Source organism: Leucopleurus acutus, assembly GCF_964270905.1.
Source record: "Leucopleurus acutus genome assembly, chromosome: 16".
In the NCBI taxonomy this organism is placed as follows: domain Eukaryota; kingdom Metazoa; phylum Chordata; class Mammalia; order Artiodactyla; family Delphinidae; genus Leucopleurus; species Leucopleurus acutus.
In genome coordinates this window covers 74,557,280-74,581,802 of record NC_139158.1, presented here as the reverse complement: position 1 = coordinate 74,581,802, position 24,523 = coordinate 74,557,280, and the positions used below count along the sequence as shown (strand labels likewise).

At 41.9% G+C, this 24,523-nt stretch overlaps 1 protein-coding gene across 1 annotated transcript in view; it reads right to left on the bottom strand.

Annotated features, from left to right (window-relative positions):
- Positions 1-510: 510 nt before the first annotated feature.
- NCOA3 (nuclear receptor coactivator 3) overlaps positions 511-24,523 on the bottom strand; it is a 59,947-nt gene continuing 35,934 nt past the window's right edge. The window contains exons 8-22 of the mRNA XM_082858138.1: positions 23,960-24,100; positions 23,541-23,688; positions 22,402-22,793; positions 21,350-22,221; positions 20,186-20,321; positions 19,023-19,217; positions 17,655-17,921; positions 17,430-17,556; positions 16,003-16,174; positions 9,129-9,422; positions 7,692-7,796; positions 5,885-6,116; positions 4,916-5,090; positions 4,288-4,429; positions 511-3,969 (exon numbers count right to left, since the gene is read on the bottom strand). Coding sequence (XP_082714264.1) covers positions 3,958-3,969; positions 4,288-4,429; positions 4,916-5,090; positions 5,885-6,116; positions 7,692-7,796; positions 9,129-9,422; positions 16,003-16,174; positions 17,430-17,556; positions 17,655-17,921; positions 19,023-19,217; positions 20,186-20,321; positions 21,350-22,221; positions 22,402-22,793; positions 23,541-23,688; positions 23,960-24,100 — 3,410 coding nt within the window. The 3' untranslated portion in view covers positions 511-3,957. The remainder of the gene's footprint in view (positions 3,970-4,287; positions 4,430-4,915; positions 5,091-5,884; positions 6,117-7,691; positions 7,797-9,128; positions 9,423-16,002; positions 16,175-17,429; positions 17,557-17,654; positions 17,922-19,022; positions 19,218-20,185; positions 20,322-21,349; positions 22,222-22,401; positions 22,794-23,540; positions 23,689-23,959; positions 24,101-24,523) is intronic.

The window sequence follows — 24,523 nt, the reverse complement described above, 5'->3', positions numbered from 1 at the left end:
CATTCAAGATACCACCAGTCAACACCTTTTTGGAAGGAGACACCATGGGTTTCGATGGTTTTTTAAAAGGGAATACATGGTTATAAATTGACTAGAATTTACCATACTTCAGGGACCTCAAAGGTAAGTCTCATATCACACCAGCTGTAGGACCCCACTTTTATAAAAGTATTAACCAACTGCAAAGCAACTCACCTTATCCAGCCCTGCGTCGTATACTGGGTAGTCCAACGGGTAAAGGTAGCTGTCGGAACGCTAGACTGGGAGGAGGAGGAACTTCGGCCATCACCTGGCCCGGCACGTTTCTCCCTAACACACGACCCCCAAGCACTTACCTCACGTAAGAACAGGGCCATGCTTTCCAGATTTCTTTTAGCCTCACAGAAACTGCTACTATTATCTGAAATAGGATTCCTTAGCCTTATCTCTTACCCGTTATCCAATCGGGATTTAAAAAAAAAAAAAAAAGTGGCACACTCTCAGCCTTCCATTTTAAATAGAAACCTTTATTTACAATGACGTCCAAAATGATCAACAAAGGAGTCACAGCTTACCACTCAACCATCTCGTAAGTTATCCCATGTGGTCTGGATTCTTTGCAGTGTGGTTTGTATTTTTTAAAAACAACATTTAATGTAAAATTGAAAGTGAATTCATTCTCAACACTGTAAGTCAATTCCTGAGAATTTAAATATTGCTCTCAGAATGACATGTCCATCTTCTTCAAAATTCCAAATATTGGAACGAGAGAAAGAAAGAGAAGGAAGGAAAACGAGAACAGCCTGCTCACGATGAAACAGTCTGCCTCGGGGCCACATAACAGCCCCTGCTCCTCTGCAGCAGGGGAGAGTTCATCTACCCAAGAGGTTTTACTCCTATGAACTTCCCACTTGTGAATAAATGCACGGATTCTGCAAATAAAAAGGGAACTGGACAGGCATATGGGTAGCTGGCAATCCATTCTGTTCACTTTCCAGCTGCATCTGTCTATAGATCAAGGAATTTATAGGACAGCAAGCCAGCTATGTTCTGTAGTACCCCGCCCCTATACATCCCCAACTCACCTTAGATATTAAATACTGATTAAGCAGTCCTACTGATTGATATTTACACCTTTCCATCAAGATGCACAGTTTAGAAAAGTGGCATCATAATATGAACATTAACAATGGATTTCTATTTGTTTTTTTAAAGGAAGAAACGTATCTCCTTTATATCATTTTGATCTTTATAAAATATATATATATTTATATTTATATATCTTTGGATTCAGCAAAAAAGTAGGTACTGGAAATATCTCACATTCTAAAAGCAGATGAAAACATTACTTACACTGTTCACCCAACAGATACTAAGGTTTAAAAAAGTGGTGGGGGTGAGGGGAGGAGGAGTGAGGAGAGGTAGGCAAAGGAGTACAAAGAGAATTATCCGAAAAAGATAAAACGGGAATAAAGGTAAAAACAACAAATTATCTCAAAGACTGCATCTATTAAAAGGAAACAAAATCTCAATTTGCACCAATAAAATGAACAAGTAGAAAATATAAAAACTTATAATAAACTTCATTTTTCTTCCATATAAAAAGGGGGTGCTGCCTTCCACTTAGCCTGGAGTCAGGACTGATTGAGGAAAAGAATCACAGAACTTTTTCTTTTTAATTAAAAGAAAGGGTAAGAGCACCATTCTCTTTCTCCCACACACGTGTGACTTCAACAAGAAGGGTTCAGATACATCTGATACAACTGTGTTTAAAAAGACAGAGACTCTTATTCAGCTCTGCCTCCGTCTCCAGACCAGAGGATGTGTTATCTAAAAAGTACAGGCCACTCGGATGGAAGCTGATGGATTTATAATCTTAGATTTGTTTTTAGCCAGGTGGGGGGAGTGTGAAACTCAACTCCACTCTAGCGGTGGTTCTGGAAACATAGGTTTCACTTACTCATAGGTCAAAGAAATTAAATGATCTCACCTTCAGAGACACCTACAAATATTGGCTAAACGTGTGAAAAAATTTTAACTGGCTCTCAGTTATTGCTAGGAAATGACACCAAGGCTAACAGACATTTGAAATTCATAGCTAGTCCAAAAACCCAATTTCATTCAACTGTTTGAACCTGATAAAGTAAACCAGGTAAAGGGAATTAAACTTGACTTTCTTCCCTATTCCCAACCGACAAGTGGCAGCAGCAGAAAGGGGCGGGGGCAGAGCAGGGAGGGAATGCAAAGGCGCCCAGTCAGACCTCGGCTCTGAATCGCATGAAACTGGCTGCTATGGAAACTGAACTCCTTAGGAAATAACCATGATGCTACTCCTCCAATTCTCGTGGGAAAACATCACAGTAGTGGAAGGACAAGACAAGCTGAGCAGACACCAGGAACCACACACTGAGGATTCGACGCCTGGGATCTCAATGTGGGACTCAGGTCCTAGCAACCAAAACCTTAGAGCACTCCTAAAATGGATGAGAAGACAACGTATTCACTTTTTAAAAGAAAATACCACGAACTGCCATTTAATTTATGGACTGCTTAAAATCCAAGATTCTTCTTTGAAATCAAATTGCTTGATCTTTTAAAATCCTTGATATCTGGGGTTTTTTTTAAAAGTTTATTTCCCCGTATCTATTCTCTCCCCCAAAATTAACAAAGTGCTTAGTTCTGGTAGAGAAATTTTTTTTAAAAATTTAAATGTCTACATCTAAATGATCTCTTTAAAAAGCACTGAGATTAAGAGACTGAAAACAAGCGAGGCATCTCAGGCTGGGGGCAAGGAAAAGCTGTTGGCCACTGCCCCATCCCCCAGGCCACAAAATTCAGGGGATGACTTCTGTTGGTAACCTCACCATGCTGAACTTACTGAAATCAACGTTAAATATTTAGTTTCACAAACTCTGTAAAAATGAGTTGTTGTGACCTACAAAAAAAGGTATATACATATTTTACATAATACAATATCTTAAAGGTCATATTTACAAAAGAAATTCTATTCACAGAAACACTGCGAAATTCTGATTCAGAATGCAGTACCTGGCCTTGGGTTTTCTGCAGTTTATTTTCAAAAAGCGTTATTGCTCTACCATATAGGCAAAGGGTGAAACCAGTACTTTCAACAACAACAACAACAACAATCATAGTTCTTGTCCAACAGATTAGTTTAGACAAAAACTAGGTATGTGGTTCACCGTTCCTCAAGACCTCGAGAATATTGCATTTATCCATTACTTTTTAAATAAAGTGCACTCCGCTGCACATTAGCATACGAAAAATTGCCACTGACTACTGCAATTAAATACTGTCATCTACTTTCCCTTCTGCGATGCCATCTGACACCAAGGACAATTCCTGGAGGTGAAGTATTACAGGACATTAGGGGCAGATAAAAATGCTATTTAGGAAAAAGCCTAGGACAACCAAGAGTAGGGTCAGAGCAACTCAACACCATCCTTAAGGGAGAACTTGGAAATGCCCACTCCCGGGACAGAACCTGACAGTGACAAAAACACTCGAGGTTGGGACCATGCTCTTCACCCAATACAGCAACTATCAAGAAACCGGATGTTCTAATCTCTTGATTTCTCCAATGTTCTCTGGCCCACCTACACTTTTTCCAAAGACTTTGGATAGCCAAGCAAAAAAAAGTTTCTGACACCGGACAGTTCTGTGATCAGTAACACTCCGTACCTCCAGAATCACATCCTGAAAAGGCAGAACGCCAAAAATATTTGTTTTAAACACCATGATACATAGGAGGAGGGAAAAATAACAGGTAGATATCACGCTTCAGCTTAAAATCCAGTCCTGCCTGCTCAAATGACATCACTTGAAATACCCTTGATGGGGATCAAAGCTGGTCCTTCCTTCAAAGCTGGGCGCCTAGACAATGATTCTTTACTCCCAATAATCCTAGTGCAGTGTCATTTGTACAGTGATTTCCTTGGCGGTCCTGGTGTAGAGACGTCAGCAATATTTCTGTTGGCAACCAGAAGTAACATGAGTAAAACACACACTTTGCCCAACAGAAAAGAATCCGTTATGTCTACGCTGATGGCTTGCAACATGGCTCTGGCTGACTGATTCAGTTCTTAGATCCCACATTTCTGAAAGTATCAATTGGCCCAATGCCTTCAAACCAAAAGTTTTTTCAATTATTACATATATTTTTAAGTTATACATCCAAGTTTAAAATCTACCTAGGACCTTTAACATTACAGTTGAGGCTTTGGTTCTCTCCAGAGAACAGGAAAAATTTTTTGAGAAAGGTAAGGAACAGATCCCCCCACCCCGTACCTGATCAGGACCCATCGGCATGCCAGTCATGGGCATGGAGTTCATGTTCATCTGTCCCATGGGACCACTGCTGCCATTCATGTGCACCATACTATACGCTGCAGGATTCCCCTGGTGGGCAAACTGCTGCTGGGAAAAAGAGCTGTAAAGAAAGTGGGAAATTACCTCCTGGGTCATTTTCATAACACAGGACACGCACACAGAGACTACGCAATTTTGTCAATGTCGCTGTACTCAAGCAGAGAACATGGGCAAGAGAACTCTGACAGCCTGCCTTCTATCTTTCACAGCTCTTTGTACTCACTACCCTCGTGGAGATGAGCACAGTAGGAAGGCTTCTCAAAACAGATGAGCCAAATCACACACTCTCTAACGTAAGCCTACGACCTCTGCGCTCCCCACCCAAACAGGCTTGGCTGAGAAACACAGAGACTAATTCCCTGAACTTCTGGCACTAGAATGTGGCCGACTTTTATGAAGTCCCTATTCTGGGAATTCCCCAGCAGTCCAGTAGTTAAGACTCTGCAATTTCACTGCCGAGGGCTTGGGTTCAATCCCTGGTCAGGGAACTGAGATCCCGCAAGCCAAGCGGCCCAGCCAAAAAAAAAAAAAATTCCCTGTTCTTCACCTGTTCCTGGTCAGGGTTCCTGACGGCCAGCCCTTCATTTCCGAGGACTGATACATGGGTGCGGTCTGAGGGTGCTGCATCATGGGATTCTGGGAGGGACCCATCCTTGATGATATCATCGCACTGGGAGGACTAGGCCCTCGACCAAAGGCTGGATCTGGCTGCTGTCCCATCCCTTTAAAAAAGAAAGAAGAAGAGAAAGAAATTACAATGCTCAAATGCTACCTCCTTAGAATATCAGCTTTCTATAGTAACTTGAGGTTCTTTTTTAAAGGTGGGGGAATGTGTTAAGTATAAGGTATAAAGATGCTGCCTGCCAGTAATTCTTGCTTCTCACCAAGGTGACAACTAGAGCCAGGCTTACTACAGAGATGCACGCTGTGTGGATCCCCCGAAGGGCAGTTACTTCAGTGAGCTTTCTGTATAAAAAGGACACCATATCACGCTGCTCCTCACTCCATCCCCCTTTAGAGGGCAAAGAGCTGTGTCTCCAGCTGACAGGGACGCATCCTCAAATGTCATCTCTGCAACAGATACCTCTAGCCCCACTCCCACCATGTTCCTGGAACCTCACAAAGGTATGACTGTAATTAATATGTCCAAGCCACCAAGAAAAGGAACTCAAAAAGCCCACACAGTGCATTGCTCTCACTGTTCGGAGATGGCAGAGTTCTACTAGGCTGGGACGTACTGGACGGGACCTGGTTAAGTCTTTCTTCCAAATTAAGATGTGGGGAACTGTAAAAACAAGACCTGGTGGGAAAAAACCTGAACTATGATAGATCATCTACCTCAGTGACAATCATCTGTGCACTGCAGTAGACATTTTTGTTCTGTTATTTTTTAATTAATTTTGTTTCTCTTGTGAAATAGAGTGAACAGCATTTGCTTTTAATCTACAACAGACCTAGTGACTCTTAGGTCCGTAGGAATGTTACTTTGAGGAAGACGTTATTATCCCAAATTTACCATAATTTGGTGGATATGGAAACTGCTGGGGTGGAGCTTGTGGCATGGCAGGCCCTGCCAGGACTCCGTCCATGGTGGGGGACGCAGTCACGTTAGGGGGTGGACTGAAGGCCTGGGTTTGCTGCTGCTGTTGCTGCTGCTGCATCATCATCGCCACCCTCTGCTGTCGGAAGTGATGACTCAGCAGCTCTCTGCTGCGCTGGGCGACCATCTGGGCGTTAAGGAAACCCTGCTAACACCCAAGAAAGAACGCAATCACACACATGTGGCAAGAGCTAGCCAATTACATACATACAGTGCCCCCATGACACATGAGGTATCAGAGAGAAAAAACACCCAATGCCTTTCTATATAATTACAAAAAAGGAAAGGCACAATTCTCATTATGGTAAAGACTTTCTGGCTTGGTGTGGGTATGAGCGTTGGGGGAGAACAGGGACCTGGAAATTACTGGGGGCTAGGGGACGAAAGCAGAAAAGTCATCGGGCTTTGACAAAGTTAGAAAACATTCCTCAAAGTGAGAGAACATTTAGGAGTAGAATTTGAGGACAAACTTCAAAAACTATGAAATAAAACAGCAAGAAGAAAAGGGGCAGGAATGAGACTATGTTTGGGGGAGAAACAAAAAGAGAAGCCAAAAACAAAGTAAAGGGATGGGGTTATACTCGGAGAAGCAGGGATCCAGCCCAGAAGCTCTTGTAGTCCTCTCTAAACCTTCTGACAGAAGAGGTGAAGGGTTAAGGAGGTGACAGCATCAAAGCACTGAACAAGGAAGCTGACCTGTTGATTTGCCAGCTGGGAGAGATCATCAGGATAAAAAGCAAACATTTATCCTCTTTTTGGAAAGCATCCTAGCTCAGCTTATACAGGAGATCTGACTATCAAGAAAATATATAGGTATCGGTACTTCCGAGTAGGTCTAACAGCAAAAACTAGGCATTTCAGAATTGTTGTTAACAGTATTTCAAACCACAGTAGGGATTTTCGTGTAGTCATCTGCCTTGTGCACACTAAGGAAATGACTTAATATAGTGTCCACCATGCGCTGGGGGCAGACAGAACTTTAACAGCATTCCTCCCACTAGGGGAAATCAGGTCATCTCAGAGGCTGTCACTGAGAGTGGGATTATAAATTATTTATTTTCTTCTTTATACTTCTTATAATTTCAAATTCTACGCAGTGAGCAGGCGGTTTCACAATCCAGGAACAGAAAAAAGTTTACAGATTTGTTATTTTCAATTCCTGAAAAGTAAATGGTAGCTGTTTTCACAACACAGCAACTGATCACAAAGGGAATTAATTTTTTTATTAATTTTTATTGGAGTACAGTTGCTTTACAATGTTCTGTTAAGTTTCTACTGTACAGCAAAGTGAAGCAGCTATATGTATACATATATCCCCTCTTTTTTGGATTTCCTTCCCATTTAGGTCACCACAGAGCACTGAGCAAAGCTCCCTGAGCTATACAGCAGGTTCTCATTAGTTATCTTTTTTATACACAGTATCAATAGTGTATATATGTCCATCCCAGTCTCCCAATTCATCCCACCCCACCCCGGGGAACTAACTTTAAAAACATGAATCCGTGGTTTTTAATAAAAGAACCTCTCTTCCTCTGATTCTTCCTAGTTACCAGTAGGAGAGACAAAGGGAAGAAAAAGTGTGATGGGACCATGGGATGGGTTCTTACACAAGAAATTTGGGATTATGTACTGTCTTTGTTTAATAAACATTTACTGAGAGTCAAGCATGGGCCAAGCCCTATGCGGGGCATTCAGCCCTGAACACGGAGAGACTTATTCTCACCTGGGAGTTGACCTGAGGCTGCATCATGGGCCTCATCACCGCAGCCCCACCAGCAGTGGGGTTTTCCATTTTCATTTCAAGTGCCTGACGGCTCTGATTCAAAAACTGGGGAGAGACAGGGTGGTTAGAATGCAAGTGGAGCACGTTAATGAGCCCAAACAGCTGTCCACACCCTTGGCACCACCCAGCGAGGTCATGAAGACACCTCTGAACCCATTAACCGGGCTAAGTCATGGCTAAGCTGAAGCAGCACACTTTCACATTTCAAAAAGGTTGGTGCTGGGGGCTTCCCTGGTGGTGCAGTGGTTGAGAGTCCGCCTGCCGATGCAGGGGACACGGGTTCGTGCCCCGGTCCGGGAAGATCCCATGTGCCGTGGAGCGGCTGGGCCCGTGAGCCATGGCCGCTGAGCCTGCGCGTCCGGAGCCTGTGCTCCGCAACGGGAGAGGCCACAACAGTGAGAGGCCCACGTATTGCAAAAAAAAAAAAAAAAAAAAAAAAAAAAGGTTGGTGCTGGAAAGCCCTGGGCTGGCATGTGTGGCCTTCATGTTCAGCAACAGGAGGAAAAGTGAAAGTGCAATTCTGCAGCTTAAAGAATGTCTTCAACAGGAACTCAAAGAATTTATAAAGTCAGATTTTCTCTGGGATTACTTAGGCTATTGGGGAAATAGCTTTAATTTGATCAAAGGTAACACTGGAAAAAACTACTTCTGCTACCTTTTCCTGGGTAATTTTTAGTGGAAAGAAATGGTAAAAAATGATACCATGAACGCATTAACACAGCTTTCCTGAGCACCTACGCTTTTAGGAACATTGATACACTGGAAGGGTCTCCAGCTCACTGGATTCTCAATTCACTCATCTGCTTATGTGGTTCGATCCCCCCACATTTAAGAACTCAGTGCACTCAAGATACAAAATAAAAATAATTTTTTTTAAAATAAATTTTTTAAAATGTGTTACAAAGGAAACGGAAAAAAAAATATTAAAGGAGCTCAAGTTGTATAACACATCTAGAAAGCAGAGGTTCCTTACTCAAAAGGTTCCTTACTCTGGGGTTTCTGCACAAATCAATAAGGTTTCAACATCTGGCTATTAACATTAAGGACTCTTAATAATAGAAATTATCTACCTCTAAGACTACAAAGCCATCAAGAAACCTCTTCTCCCCCAAGAGCAATCCTCTCGGACATTGTTTATTTTTCAACCTGTACAATAGAATATTCTTATAGAAAGGTATCCAACTCTAGTACAACCACTCCCTAGCAAGGAACCTATCCATACAAGTAAAATGTTAACAGAAATGAAAACGAAAGGAATTTCTTTGGTTGACGAGGGACAGAGAGCCAGTGGCAAGAGCCCTGAAAGAACACAGTCCAAAAACAAATGAAAGAGGAGGAGGCCAAAGGGAAAGCTGCTTTGGGCGTGTGACCGGTTACCTGCTGGCCCTGCAGCCTCTGCTGAAGCTGCATTCTAAGTTGCTTGGGAGTGTTTGTCCGGGGTCTCATGATGTTGGCCCGAGGGTGCATTCCTTGGAGAGGAAAACCTCCTTGCTGGTTCATCTGATTCATCATCGAGTTAAAAGGTGGTGATTGTCCCGGAAGATTAAAGGCTCCTTGCATTGGAGGCCCCTGTGTCGGGTACGTCTGCCCATATAATGCTGCCTTCTGCTCCATCATTACTGCCGCTTCTTGACCTTGGAAAGCATCCTGTTTGGACTCCAAAGCTTGTCCCTAAACATCAAACACATAAATGAATAGTAAAGTACACGTGGGAAACCAACAGAAATACAATGCTCTAAAGAAGGTGAAAAATATAAGTCAATATATGTGAACGATGACGTTGCAGAATTCCAAAAGCGAAATCAAATTTATTGTCTTAAATTCCATGAGACCAGACACCAAACCATCTTTTAAGAGCTGTGCCCTAGTGCTTACGGAGCACAGGGTCTCACGCAGGGAGACACTCAAATATTTTCTGAGCCAAATATCTACGATGTATTGAGTACCTGGAGAAATACTATTTGTTCCAGACAAGATTTCTGTACCAACACTGACCTCCCATGCCAAGTGTAAAATAAATCAATGAAAATCACCGTGATCAATGAATTCTCATGTAATCTGCACAAGAATGCTTTTGAAGGTGGCAAGAGGCGAGTTTAGTAGAGACAGGTAAATCAACAACAGCCCATGTCCCCTGAGGTGTATTCACCACATGAACAAAACCTAAAGGTGGGGCGCTTCCCTGGTGGCGCGTAGTGGTTAAGAATCCGCCTGCCAATGCAGGGCACATGGGTTCAAGCCCTGGTCCAGGAAGATCCCACATGCCGCAGAGCAACTAAGCCCGTGCGCTACAACTACTGAGCCTGCGCTCTAGAGCCCATGCTCTGCAATGATAGAAGCCACTGCAATGAGAAGCCCGCGTACCTCAACGAAGAGTAGCCCCCACTTACTGCCAACTAAAGAAAGCCCGTGCACAGCAACGAAGACCCAACGCAGCCAAAACTAAATAAATAAATAAATAAATAACCTAAAGGTGGTCAGTCATCCACTATTTGTACATGAGGAGAAAGAAACCTATTAACTCAACAAGTATTTATTAAGTGTGTTACATGCCAGGTATCACTTCTCTATGTGCTAACCATGCATACAAAGCAATGTCCAGCAGAAAAAGAAGTAAAAATAAACACTCTGAAGGAGGGAAGAGCCTGCCATGTTCAGACAAGAAGAGCCAGGCAGGTGCTGCATCCACCTTTAACTCCTCATCCTCGGGCACAGCACAGGATGCCAAGTGTGCAGTTGACACCTTCACCAAGTCTCATCCTAAAGCACACCTCACCCCGCGGTGACCGTGACACCATTCTCTATTTTCTCCCCCATCTTGGGCCTTTCCTTGGAGGAATGTTAAGAGTTCATCCTCCCTAGGCCCTCTTCTTTCCTCTCGCTACCCTTTCTACTCGGTCTCCTCAGCCACTGGTGACAACTGCCAACTTTCTTTCTCCAGCTCCAATGCCTCGGACTCTTAACTGTGCTCATACAGGCGCCCACTCAACATCTTTACCTGGATGTCTTGGGCATCTCAAACTTAACATGTAGAGAATAGAAGGCGTGATTATCATCAGTCCCTCCCACAAAAAAAAAAAAAAAACCCCGATTCTTCTCCAATCTTCCCTACATCACAATAGATGGCAACACCATTCACCCAGAGCTAAACGCCAGCAACTCCGATTCCTCAGTCTCCCTTCCCAACTGTGTGAGTGCATGTGTATGCAGACAGGGCGCAAGTCCTGTCAGCTTTTCCTCCGTGACACGTCGCACGGCCTTCCCTTCTTTTCATTCTGTTGCCATGACCCTTCCCAAGACATGTCCCTGCCATCTGTGCGTCTGCTCTGTGCCATGATACCAATTCCCTACTCCAGACAGCAATCTGGATTTCTGTTTATAAAGTCATCAGACCATAATATACTCTTTCTTTCTAACCCTGATGAAATGACAGCAAAAAGTTAAAAGGTAGTATTTATCCAAAAAAAGAGAGAATATTGAAGGCAACAAGATAAAAAATTTCAACAGGCATCTGGAAGACAGTAAGTGTAGGAAGGAGTAAGCAACTCAACGCAGCAGAGAAACTGAGACCCATGTGCCTGCAGAGAAAACCCACCTGAGGACTGAGTCAATGTCTCGCATGGAGCCAAGGCAGCACTCCACTGGGGACAGCAGAAGGTCAGGGAGGGCGCCCAGACAGGGGGCTAGTTAGGAGGCTGAGTACAGACCGGGGGAGCCCTCAGCCATCAGACTGCAATACGACTCAATGGCAACACTGGATGCCAGAAAACTATGGAACTACTCTTTCAAAATTCTAAGAGGAAATTACTTTCAACTTAGAATTTAATACACGGCAGCCAGAGGTGCAGTGGGGTGGAATAAAGACATTTTCAAACACAGAAGGACCCAAAAATTGCAGGGACAGAGAAGTTAACAGAAATATTGTTTCAGCAAACAAAGGAGTAAATCAAGAAAGAAAATGACTTGAGATTCAAGAAACTGAGGATCCAACACAGGAGAAGAGTGACAATTATTAATTTCTAGAGCAGGCTCAAAAGGGCACAGTTAAACAGAGGGACATGGAACTATAACAGGGAGAGAAAGAACTGAGGAATTATCTAATGTGTCTGACCACGTGAAGAAGAAGAAAAAAGTAAGAGAAACTTTTAGCAGTAAGTATGTAGAAAACAAAGCAAATAAAAAGACAAGGCAATTAACTCAAACAAACAAACCCAAAACAAAAGCCTATGTAACTACACCTGGCTCAGCAATGAGCCAGAATGATGTAAATATGGGGTACCTATTTATTTAAAAACAGGGACACAGTCACCTTGAGGGGAGAGACTGCATGTGCCCACACGTATGTAGAGGGTATGGGTGTGAGGGTGCGTACTAGAGGAAGGGGGTATAAATACAGATCCATAATTTCTTACCTAAAATTCCAAAAAATTTTTAATTCTTTAAAAAAGACTAACAATTTTTCATTAGTGCCAAATGTATTTAACAGCAAAACCTGGCCTGAACTTGTACGAAGCAACACATAATCTCTATAATATCCCACTTAGTGTGATTATGTATTTTGCTGTAGAAGTATTAGAATGTTTGATCACAGGCTATTGCCCAAAAATTACAGTATTGCTCGAAACTCTATCAGGAGTATGTTGTAATATATGGTCCCATGCACAATTTCACCCTTCTAAGATCCAAAAATTCCTCAATTCCAAAGCATATCAGATAAGGGACTAGTCAACTATCATATCTGGAAATCAACAGATACAGACTGAAGTTGATAAAGAAATAGCCGCATAGTCATATTTCTTAGAAATATTACCAAAATAAAGAGGTGAGTTTCACCATCTCCCAGTGGGGCAAAGGAACTGTGGTTCTTCAGTAAGCATATTTTCCTATCATTTTATTTTTAAATTAAAAATGGATTACTTTGCTGAAAAATAAAAATTAATTACAACATAAAAGGAAAACTGGTCTCATCCTTACCCTGCTTACAATCCTTCCATGGCTTCCCAATACACAGAAAAGGTCCAAACTCTTAAGACGGCTTTGTAGAACCTAGCCTCCATGTACCTCCCCCAGCGTCATCTCACACGGCTCCCTCTCTGTTCTCACCAACCTCAGCCACTTCCTAGAACCTGCAAGCTCTTTCCTGCCTAAGCAACTTTGAGTTAGCTGTACCTCTTCTGGATTGTTCTTTCCCTAGGCTGTTTGCCTAGCTAGCTCTTTCTCATCCTTCAGGTGTCAGCTTACATGTCATCTCTCCAGAAAAACCTTTCCTGACTATTCAAGTCAGTCCCCACTTATTCTTTATCTCATAATCCTGGTTTTGAAAACACAAACATTTTTAAACTGAAGAACAAAACTATAAACAAGCCCCCACTAAAAAGAAACTGGATGGACTTCCCTGGTGGCACAGTGGTTAACAATGAACCTGCCAATGCAGGGGACATGGGCTCAAGCCCTGGTCCAGGAAGATCCCACATGCCGTGGAGCAACTAAGCCCATGCGCGGCAACTACTGAGCCTGCGCGCTAGAGCCCGCGAGCCACAACTACAGAGCCCGCGTGCCACAACTACTGAAGCCCTTACGCCTAGAGCCCGTGCTCCGCAACAAGACAAACCACCTCAATGAGAGGCCCGCACACCGCAATGAAGAGTAGCCCCCGCTCGCCGCAACTAGAGAAAGCCTGCATGCAGCAATGAGGACTCAACGCACCCAAAAATAAATAAATTTATAAAAAAAAGAAACTGGGCAAACTATTTACAATATAGACAGGTTAACAGTCATCCTGCAAACATGCTTTTTTAGAGAATTTTTTTTTTTTTTTTTTTTTTTTTGCGGTACGCGGGCCTCTCACTGTTGTGGCCTCTCCCGTTGCAGAGCACAGGCTCCGGACGCACAAGCTCAGCGGCCATGGCTCACAGGCACAGCCGCTCCGCGGCATGTGGGATCTTCCCGGACCGGGGCACGAACCCGTGTCCCCTGCATTGGCAGGTGGAATCTCAACCACTGCGCCACCAGGGAAGCCCTAGAGAAAATTTTTGACATCCCACCCTATCCTAAGAAAAGGTCCCTGTATTTAAAGGTCTCACAGCATCATATGCCTTTCCTCGTAACCTCTCCTTCACCACATCTACTTCTGTGTGGTTCCTTGCCTGAGTTCTGGGAGCAGGAAATAGGTTGTTCACTATTGCTCCTCAGTCTCTAAGGAAAGACTGATTGGCATATAGAAGACAAATATTTGTTAAATGAAGTAATCAACAATCAGTAACTAAAGCATCGCTACAGATCAACAAAATAAAAACCCCATCAGAACTATTAAACACATCTCAATGGCCAAAAAATATAAAGTATGTTCAATCTTGCTAATGAAAGAAATACAAATTAAAACAAGAATCTTTGTTGCCCATCAGACTGGCAAGGATTTGAAAGAATAATCATGCTCAATATTTGTCCCGTCACTTGCTCTTTCACACTCTGGGTTCTTTAATCTTCGTGGGCCGTGGCAGCAGTGCTGGTGAGGGTGATGGACTGGAGTCATCACACCCTGCTGTGGAAAAGCAGCTATACGACCATCTAGGAAAACTGCCTGAGAGTATGTATATAAACCTCTAAAATAAGCCCTCTAACCCAATCATCCTTTCTCTTGGATTGTAGCTAGGAAAACAGAAAAAGTGAACAAGATGTAAGTCATTCATAGAATTATAACAGAAAGTATTTAGGAACAATTAAATTTTCATCAGTAGATAACTGGTTAAATAGTGTTCAATAAGATGGATACTATTTGGCCATTAAAATTAAAGATGTATACATTAAACAAAAAAGATGATTGACGATGACTTTCATAAAGTAAAACAGGTCACAAAAGTATTTTAAAAGTCTGCTTCCTTTTTTTTTTTTAATATACACACACAAGTTACTTATGATTCTTTGTGCCAAGATTATGGAGGATTTTCAACTTTTTAAAAAAATACGTACTTTTGTGATTGTCAGATTTTTATATAAGGACCGTTAACTATTTTACATGAAGACAAAGAAAATTATTTCCAGCTTAAATAAAATTCTAGGGGATTTTCCTGGTGGTCCAGCAGTAGAGAATCCAGCTTCCAATGTAGGGGACGCTGGTTCGATCCCTGGTCGGTGAACTAAGATCCCACATGCCGCGAGGCAACTAAGCCCACGTGCTGCAACTACTGAGCTCATGCACCTCAACGAGAGAGCCGTGTGCCACAAACTACAGATCCCACGCACCCTGGAGCCCACGCGCCACAACTAGAGAGAAAATCCGCACGCCACAACTAGAGAGAAGCCCACGCGCCACAACGAAGAGCCTGCACCGCCATGTCTCAACGAAGATCCCGAGTGCCGCAACTAAGACCCGACGCAGACCAAAAACAAAAAAAAATTCTAGTGGCAGTTAAAGCTTCTCGGTCTTCATGTAACCCTCACTTCCTCCCCCAGCCAGGTCAGACACGGCTCCTCGGTCAGGGTCACAGGTAGCTGGTACCCCCAGGTGTACATCATCACTGCCCCGTGTTTCTCAACCACCCTTTAAAAAGTTCTGTGCAGTGTTTGCCACACTGAAATGTAATTCTTTTTATACACATTTGTCTCCCCAACAAAGCCTGAGAACCCTGAGGATCTTTCCCATTTATCATTAAACACACAGACTTACACCAGTGCCCCCAAACACGCATCCTATAATGAAAAGATCCACTACAAAATGTATGTTTCAAAAAAAAAATACAGATTTGTAAATAGCATATTTTCATAAGGCTGAATAGGTAACTAGGAATAGGAGATGATGTTGTTGGGATATTCACAGATTTACCAGTGTAAACAGGTTTTGTTTAACACAAAAAAAGCTTGCCTCCTCAGAGTATACACTGGTTGTCCAGATAGTAGAAAGAGGTAATTATAAAAATGAGGATTCAACTAACATAAGCAAAAAGCAGCATTTAAAAAACTGTATAGTAGTAGTTTTAGTGGATCATTTCTATGGTTGCCTAAAATCTGACATCTTTATAAAACAGTAAGTTGCTGGAAGTTCTATCACAATTATAAAGTATATTTTCTAAATTTAATGCTGGTATCCATGAATGTAGTGCTGTACATAAAGAAGAGAAAAGATACACATATAGGCACTGTTGTACATGGCTTCATGGATATATGCGAGCACGCATGCACGCAGACACACACACACACACACACACACACACACACACACACATATTTCTACGTCCACAGTACTGCTACCTACTTGATTTACAAGTTCAGGAATGCCGAGAGCTCTGTCAATTTCTTCCAGGCCTGTGGCATCTGTGTTGCTCAAGAGTGTGTGCAGCTGGTCCAACAATGCTCTTTCATCACTCTGGCCTTCAAGGTTAGAAGGTGGCCCAAGGAGATCATCCAGGGAATTCCTAAAAAGTGGCCTAAAAAGAGACTTAGATTCAATTTCAATGGTGCTTTTCCTCTTAAAAAAAAAAAAAAGATCAAAGTAACTCCGCACAGCATTTTTAATATGCAATAACTCAAATAATACAAGTGTAAATAATAAACTAACAGAGTAGCAGAAAAGAACAAACGGCATCAATTTAAATTTAAGACCCACAATTTTAAACCTCACCAGGTCATCTTCGACCACCACATCTAGATTACAACTCTCAACTCCACCACCAAAATGTAATTGCTAGATCCCTTGACATTTAGAGGATAGCAGAGATTTGGGAAAGGAGATTGGAGGCATGAAGAGGGTGGTGTTTTCAAGACCCTACAAGAACAGAAGTGGTAGTAGTTAGGATATTGCAGGCTGGAGAAATCAACAAAAGAATGGGAAAAAAGGTAGAAATGCTGAACTGAGCCCAGGGTTCTACCAAAATAACTTTGTTTCATACACGGCCCACAGAGCTCATGTATCGACAAGTATAACACAAACCCCACAGCAATGCCACAGTTCTCCAACACATTACAGGGGCATGGAGCTAGACATTTATCCAGTCTCGGAAAAATTCTGTGATGAAACTATTTGTTCTCTACTGGGTAGAGAAGCACTCAAGTTAATAAGCTCATGTAGTTACATTTCTGTCTACTCAACAGATCAATTCATTTTTCTTTGCTTAATTTATTGTAGAACTCAAGTCAGAGCTGACAGTGACAGGTAATCTCTTTCATGCCAATGAGTTAGTGACCAAACTTAAAAAATGAAATAGACATAACCCACAATCTTTCTTTCACAAAAATAGAAGCGTGCTATATTTCACTTTCACCTTCATCCCTGAAACGTTTTAAATAATTTTAGAAAAGAATTATCGAATCCTAAAAAATGAACTTTCCAGAAAACTGAGGCTCACCCTCTGCGGACCATTTATCTTGTCAAACTAGTGCTAATTTATCCCTCTCCTCATGGAGGAGGATTGTTACATTATGAGAGACGACCATGGCACATGGAGGCTCCCAAGTGTGACCACTCAACAGTCCCGATCGCTGAGAGATACAGTCCTGTCTCCTCCCTCTCCCATGAACGCGTGCTGTCTCAGACTCAGCCTCACTTTTACACACAGACGGCAATGAGTACCTCAATTACAGAGAGTTTTTCTCATTCTCTTTCAGGTTTGTTCCTGTGCTCTCACCCTTTTCTAGATAATCCAATGCTTACATTTTCCACAGGGTCACGTAACAGAGCCCCACCTATTTTGAGTCCCATGAGGGCCTTGTTCCATGGACAACATGCCATCTGGCCAGGAACCAGGTTGGTTCGATGGTGCTGCTTGGCCATAAGGACTGACCCCCATCCCCATGGGAATCTCACCGGGCCCTGGGGGAACAAAAAGAAAGGATAAATTTTCAAATAAGCCAAAGGCAAAAGTTAGCCTAAAACATCTAATTTTCTTTTCTTATGAAAGGAATGCTTACGCATCTGAAGCATCTGCTGCTGTTGCTGCTGCTGCTGATGATGCTGCTGCAACATTGGTCTCACACCTGGGATGCTACTGGACCGAAGAGGCATGGCGGGCACTGAGCCACCCATGGCAGGCCTGGGTAAAGAGGCATTATAATCCGTTCCTGGTCTCCCCATGGAGCTTGAATTCATAGGTTCCATTCGGCTGGCCTTTGAGTTTGGTAAGCCCCAGTCTCCTGAGGAAGGAGTCTGATTCACAGTCACATTTCTGTTTGGTCCACCTAAAACAGAAATTAGGTATTTTCCATGTTACAATGAAATTCTTCTTACATACAGGTGCAGTCATTAGACACATGAGCCTTTGTCATTCTAAAAAGAGGGCGGGCCAACTGTTAAGACATTTCTGATAGGCCACCACAGGCATACCTTCACTGTATTGCGCTTCAGAGACACTGCGTTTTTTACAAATTGAAGGTTTGTGGCAACCCTATGTTGTCGGATGATGGTTAGCATATTTTAGCAATAAAGTGTTTTTAAATTAAGGTACGTACATTTGTTTTTAGACATAATGCTATTGCACACAATACAGTATAGTGTAAACCTACCTTTTACATGCACTGGGAAACCAAAAAATTAACGTGACTCGCTTTATTGTGATATTTACTTTATTGCGGTGGTCTGAAACAGAACCTGCAATACTGCTGAGGTATGCCTGTATTGCTAGGTATTCATTACAGATTAGAAAATGTCTTGCAAGACTTCCCTGGGGCACAGGTTCAATCCCTGTGAGAGAACTAAGACCCCTCATGCCCCACAGCGTGGCCAAAGAAGAAAATGTCTTGGACCGAAAGTCTCCTTGAGAGTTCAAATCACCAAGACACAGAATAAATGAAGAATACTCATGAAAGAAACATGCTACTGTTATTCAAAATCCTGTTAATTAATTCCAATTAAGTATTTTAAATTTGCTTTTCCCAAGAGAAATTTTTAATCATTAATATTCATTAGAAATAACATATCAGGGACTTCCCTGGTGGCGCAGTGGTTGGGAATCCTCCTGCCAATGCAGGGGACACGGGTTCAAGCCCTGGTCCGGGAAGATCCCACATGCCACGGAGCAACTAAGCCCATGCGCCACAACTACTGAGCCTGCCCTCTAGAGCCCGGGAGCCACAACTACTGAGTCCACGTGCCACAACTACTGAAGCCCACGCGCCTAGAGCCCGTGCTCCGCAATAAGAAGCCCACGCACCGCAAAGAAGAGTAGCCCCCGCTCGCTACAACTAGAGAAAGCCCACGCACAGCAATGAAGACCCAAGGCAGCCAAAAATAAATAAATAAAATTTAAAAGAAAATTAAAAGAAAAAACAGAAATAACACACCCATGTTTGAGCCATAATTTTCCTGACTATCCATCATTCTTGGATTGCCACCCAACATGGGTTGCTTTGGTAACATGGGGAAAGCACCAATATTCTTTACTGGAGGGCTTGAGCCAACGGAAACAGGGCTGTCTAGAGACACTGCTCGGTTATATGGAGGACGAACAGACTGCACAGACTGTGGACTCCTCAAACCTGTTAAAAAACATAAAAGCACAATACATAAATATCCTCTGATGATTCAGTACATAAATAATCAAGTACAAGACATAAATACCACCCACCCAAGAATGTCTTTCTTACCAAAATAAACACTGTCTTCCTTTACAAAATAAATAAGCCCCCCAAAAAAAGAAAGAAAAAGAAAGAAGAAGCCTTGTATTCCAAATAAAGTAAAAAACAAGAGTCTCGGTCTTGGCTGAAGTATTAGGCACTGTTCTCTAGCCTGATATGGTCATTCATATTCTGCTTCACTTAATAGTAAAAATTTTACCAATGTTTCAAACTCCTGGAAGTTCTTTAACATGCATATTTAAAGTTTAAAATTTTACAACTACATGTAACCAGATAAGTTGCCTTCTAATCAAGCAAGGAGTAAAACAAAATTTCCTAACCTTTTTCTTTTTGTTTTTTCTAACCTATTTGATTGATCTAACTTTCCATTTCAGTTTCGGAAATAGTGCCACTAAAAATGAATAACCACCTTTCTAGATAATTGTGGATTATTCTTTTTCAATTGATACATATAATATATCCTTGTTAAACTGATGAATCAAGAAACACTCAGCTATAGGACAGAGGTTTGGTAAGAACCAGCAAACACCAAAGTAAGTTAGTGTCAAAGGACAGGTTTTGATTTGCTTTTTAATCCAATTCTCTGTGCCTAAGACAAGTAAAGGTACTAGTAGGTACAGAGTACCTACTACTCACCTGCAGCAACCAGAGAAGAACATTTTCCTATAAGCCCTGTGATTACTGGCATCATATTAGTTAGAAATGGGAAACTATCCAAAAAGCTTTTAAAATCACCTACATTATAAATTAGTAAAAGAAACTAAGGTGGAGTACACATTTTAAAGTTGGATCCTAGTTTTAATTAAGAGTACATACAGGTGTGCAGAAAAGTTCAAAGGCAGCAAGAATAAAATCTAGTTCTTTCTTACCCAGAGAATTGGTTCCTTGAAACATTTGTTGCTTCGTTACCAGATTACTACCATTTGTGGATATGGAATTACTGTAGAAGTCAGAATTAGTCAGATCACCAAGAATAGCATCTAGATTATCCAAGTCTCCAGATCCCTGAAAATAATTTTTTTTAATTAACCTGTGTACATCACTAGATACATAGGTATAAAACATACTCATCAGAGGAAAAGAGATGAAATGGGAACAAGTAAAACACAATAGTTACCTGAAATGGTAACACCCAACTTAGAGGCTAGCTAGCTGATTATGACCCCTATCCCTACACTACTTCCTTGAAAGTAAAAACATAAAACAGTAAAAACAGTTGAAAATTCTGGGATAAATCCGTGGGTTTGGAGGTGCTTTCAAAGGGGCATTTTTTAATTTACCCTGTATGTTTAATTCTCAAACTGCAGGATATTTTCCAGCAAACATTAGTCAGAATCATGAGCTGACAGAGATGTCTGCCTCTACACATACTTCTGAAAACATGTATGATTAGTAATAAAAATTTTTTTTTAATTTTTTTAAATAATAATAAAAAAAAATAAGCTGATGTTCAACAAGATATTCATAGCTATGCTTTAAAAAGGGCTTTTGGTCAATACATTTGGGAAACACTAAACAAAGTTTAAACAAAGTTAAACACACATCCTAACAATAGGACTTCTCCAAGACTTTATTCTCTCAGGTGCATATTAACGTCTTCCAGAATAGTGCTCCTCAAGAGGAGTCTGGGAAATGCTTGTATAGAATGTGATCATGTATATGAAACTTGATCTTAGGTAAAAATCAAAATTCTGTTGCCTAATACAAAAGGTTTTTCCCATTTCTACCATACACTTAATGACCCAATGTGCTCATTCCAATAATAAAAACTTCCATGAAAGATTTCAAATTGCCTACTAATGAGGTACAGTCACATTTGAAAGCATACATATCTGATTATTTCTACACTGCATCATAATACACTTTACTGATGCTCAGAAGAGCTACCGAAAAAGTGACAGCTCCAGATTAACTTCCATTAAATAAACCTAAAACAGAAGGTAAGAATTTGTGCATAACACATTGTCTTTCTAACACAGAAATGCAATGCTGAAATACAATGCCTAAGCTAGAATATACAGAAGACAAGTTACCTCTTCATTTGTTTCTGTCTTAATTTTGGCGTCCTTCCCTTGACTTGAGCTCGGGATGGTGGAGCTGCTGCACTGGCTCACTTTACTGTCTACGCCGCCTTCCACTTTGGGCTGTAGTTCTTTGGAGAGCGTGTCACTAGGATCATCCCTGTCCAGCAGGTACCTAAGCAGAGCATTATTTTCCTTTCTCTTAGGGCTTAGTTGCTCCTGCTTGACGTTTCCTTCTACACAAGACGTTGTACTGCTAGTGTCTTTCCCAGTGGCTTCGGCGGTAATCTTGGCTACCTCAGCCGGTGAATTCCCATTCTGCAGCAACTTGTGCAAAATCCGGTGCTTCTCTTGCAGCAGTGACCCGTGCATATTGGATGTGGAGGACACTCCTCCAGACGTCGAAGAGGAGACCCCAGAGGGGCTGGTGACACTAATGGAAGAGTCTTTACAACTTGAATCCAGGGGCGAGTTGGTCAAGGAGGAATGACCCCGGTCCTCAGAAGAACAGGTAAGTAACTGCAGTAATTTTTTGTGACCTTTGCTTTCCAGAGGACCCCGCTGATTCTCTGGCCCTTCCGCACTGCTCTCCTTACTTTCTTTGTCATTGAGGTGATCTCTGCTATTTGACTGACACATTGAACTCTCCACTGGATTCTGGTCGCAATACAAGCCTAGGGGACTCTTGGAATCTTGACTGTTCACTTTATTTGGTTGACTTACATTCATATTGGGAGAGTTATCCAATTTGGGACCTGGTGAAGACAGAGTAGATAAAAGAGAAGTCCCTACTCCCTCACTGATAGCTTGAAGGGCACTGAGAGAGCTGCTAGAAAAGCTGTGACTGCCAGTATTGCCAGAAGATCCCATGGGAGAGTGCACACCTGGATTTGGAGAGAAGTCAGGAAAAGAATTAGACTATCAGATGCTATAACAAAACACTACTTAACACTTCAAAGTTTCTGTTTTAAAATGAATTAACTTTACAAGAATTACAATGGTATGGAAAGAAAAGAATTACTGAAAAAGAAAAAAATAAAGAAAAGGAAATGTAACACAAATACCTGCAACAGGAGAAAACTGATGTGAGGCCATCTTTGGACTCCCACGATTACGCGGAGAAATCATAATATTCTGCTGGCTGGAGCCAAGACCAGGACTCCCATGTGGAGGGCTACTCATGTTGAGACCATAGTTGTTGTTCTGGTAGGAAGATGGTGACTGCATGCCTGGCCCAGGGTTCACTGAAGCTATGCTACCGGAAGGCCCATACCTGGCTCCACTCATCTGCCCCGTGGCACCGGGCTCAGCCACACCGTAGGTCCTGCTGCTCAGCATCTGCAAGCCGGGGTTTGGCGACATGTTCATGCTGCCTACTGAACTGTTGCATCCAGCTGCTGGAGGTCTAATGCCTTGTCCAACAGGATTCGGGTTTGGTCTATACCCATTCTGTTCCCTGCAAAGAAACAGAACAATGTTTTACTAAAAAATTACAGGCATGCGTTAAAAGCCTGCATCAGATTTTTTTTTTTTTAAGGATGAAGTAAGTGCCCCAGAAACTTAACTTCTTAGGCGCCATTCCAATGCCTAGTGACAATAACAATCTAGACACTGATCAGTTATTAATCTAATAACATACTTTTAATAAGCCACAGAATCTAAATGAGTGACACCATCAGAGCGCCACGAGGGGCCCCAAGCTATGTTAGTTGGAATCGCAGTGGGGCTTTACAAGAGTTCTCATATACCAAGGGGTTAACCTGGAGGCGCCTGCAAATTACTCAAGATAATTAATGGGTGAATATCCTGCTCCTTCCTGTGTTGCTCATTTACCATTAGCAACAGCAATAGTAACTATTTCTTCTTGAAGTCTACCTTCAAATTTTAAATTCAATCCCTAAAAGCAATGTAATATATCATTAGAAATGAAAAGTAACAGAGGTAGTCAGATTTTATGTATTCTTTTATCCACTAGCCTTCCCATCCTCCAGCTTTCCCAGGAATTAATTAATGAACAAATCCTCATTTACACATAAAAATATAACCTTAAAGAAAACATACTTTAGGAATCTAAGTGCACTTCAGCAAACCCAACCACTGCCTGCTTTTCTTCTTAATTTTTCTTCTCCCTTTTTACACTAATAATAAAGCACCTCGAGAACACTGCTGCATTTAATGAGAATACAAAGTAATCTATCATTACCTCTGAAGAAAGTGGGTTGAGACAAAGCCGTGACGATCATTTGTCACAGGATTTCGGAAGAGTTTGCTTTTTGTCTGTGCAGTCACTACAGTGCCATCAGCCAATGAGAATCGATACACTGGGGTTTCTGCATGGCCATGGATATAAGCTTTTGGAGAAAATATCCCATTACTAGTAACTACAACTGGCAAAACAAATGCATACAGGAGAAAACAGAAAGGAAATATACAAATCCAACATTTCCAAAATCCAGTGAAAGACTGGACCCCACCAAAATTAGGCTAACATAAGAATACTCAAGAATCATCTTCCTACCCGACACAGACAAAAACAACTATGGTCATGTATATACTTATTGCTCTATAGCACATCAAACACAATGACAAACAAGATCCAGAATTAACCTCCAAATTCTTTACCTTCTTGATAGTGACGTTTCTGGGACCATGACTGCCCATCATTAAGACTAAAAAATCTCTGGATACACCTTCGGATTATATCTTCAAAACCAGGCCTCATGGAAGACCTCAGTGAATTTGTATCTATGTTGACAACTTTTCCTATTAAACAGAAAATTGCCACTGTGTTTAATTTCATCATTGTTCATTATCAACTGCACTGACTTTAATTCTTTACTCTCATGGGCAAAAAAGGGCAGACCAAAACTGAAATTCATGTTGATGTCAAGAATTACTCCCAGTAATTCCCATTAAATTACCCGTCTTTTTGAAGTGCACTTCTTTATGAAAAATGGATTTGAAGTTACAGAAAAGAAATACTGGCTTCTGATTTGAAATGTTATTTGGAGAGAAAGCCAGGTGCGTCTACTTTTTTTTTTTTTTTTTTTGCGGTAAACGGGCCTCTCACTGCTGTGGTCTCTCCCGTTGAGGAGCACAGGCTCCGGACGCGCAGGCTCAGCGGCCATGGCTCACGGGCCCAGCCGCTCCGCGGCATGTGGGATCTTCCTGGATCGGGGCATGAAC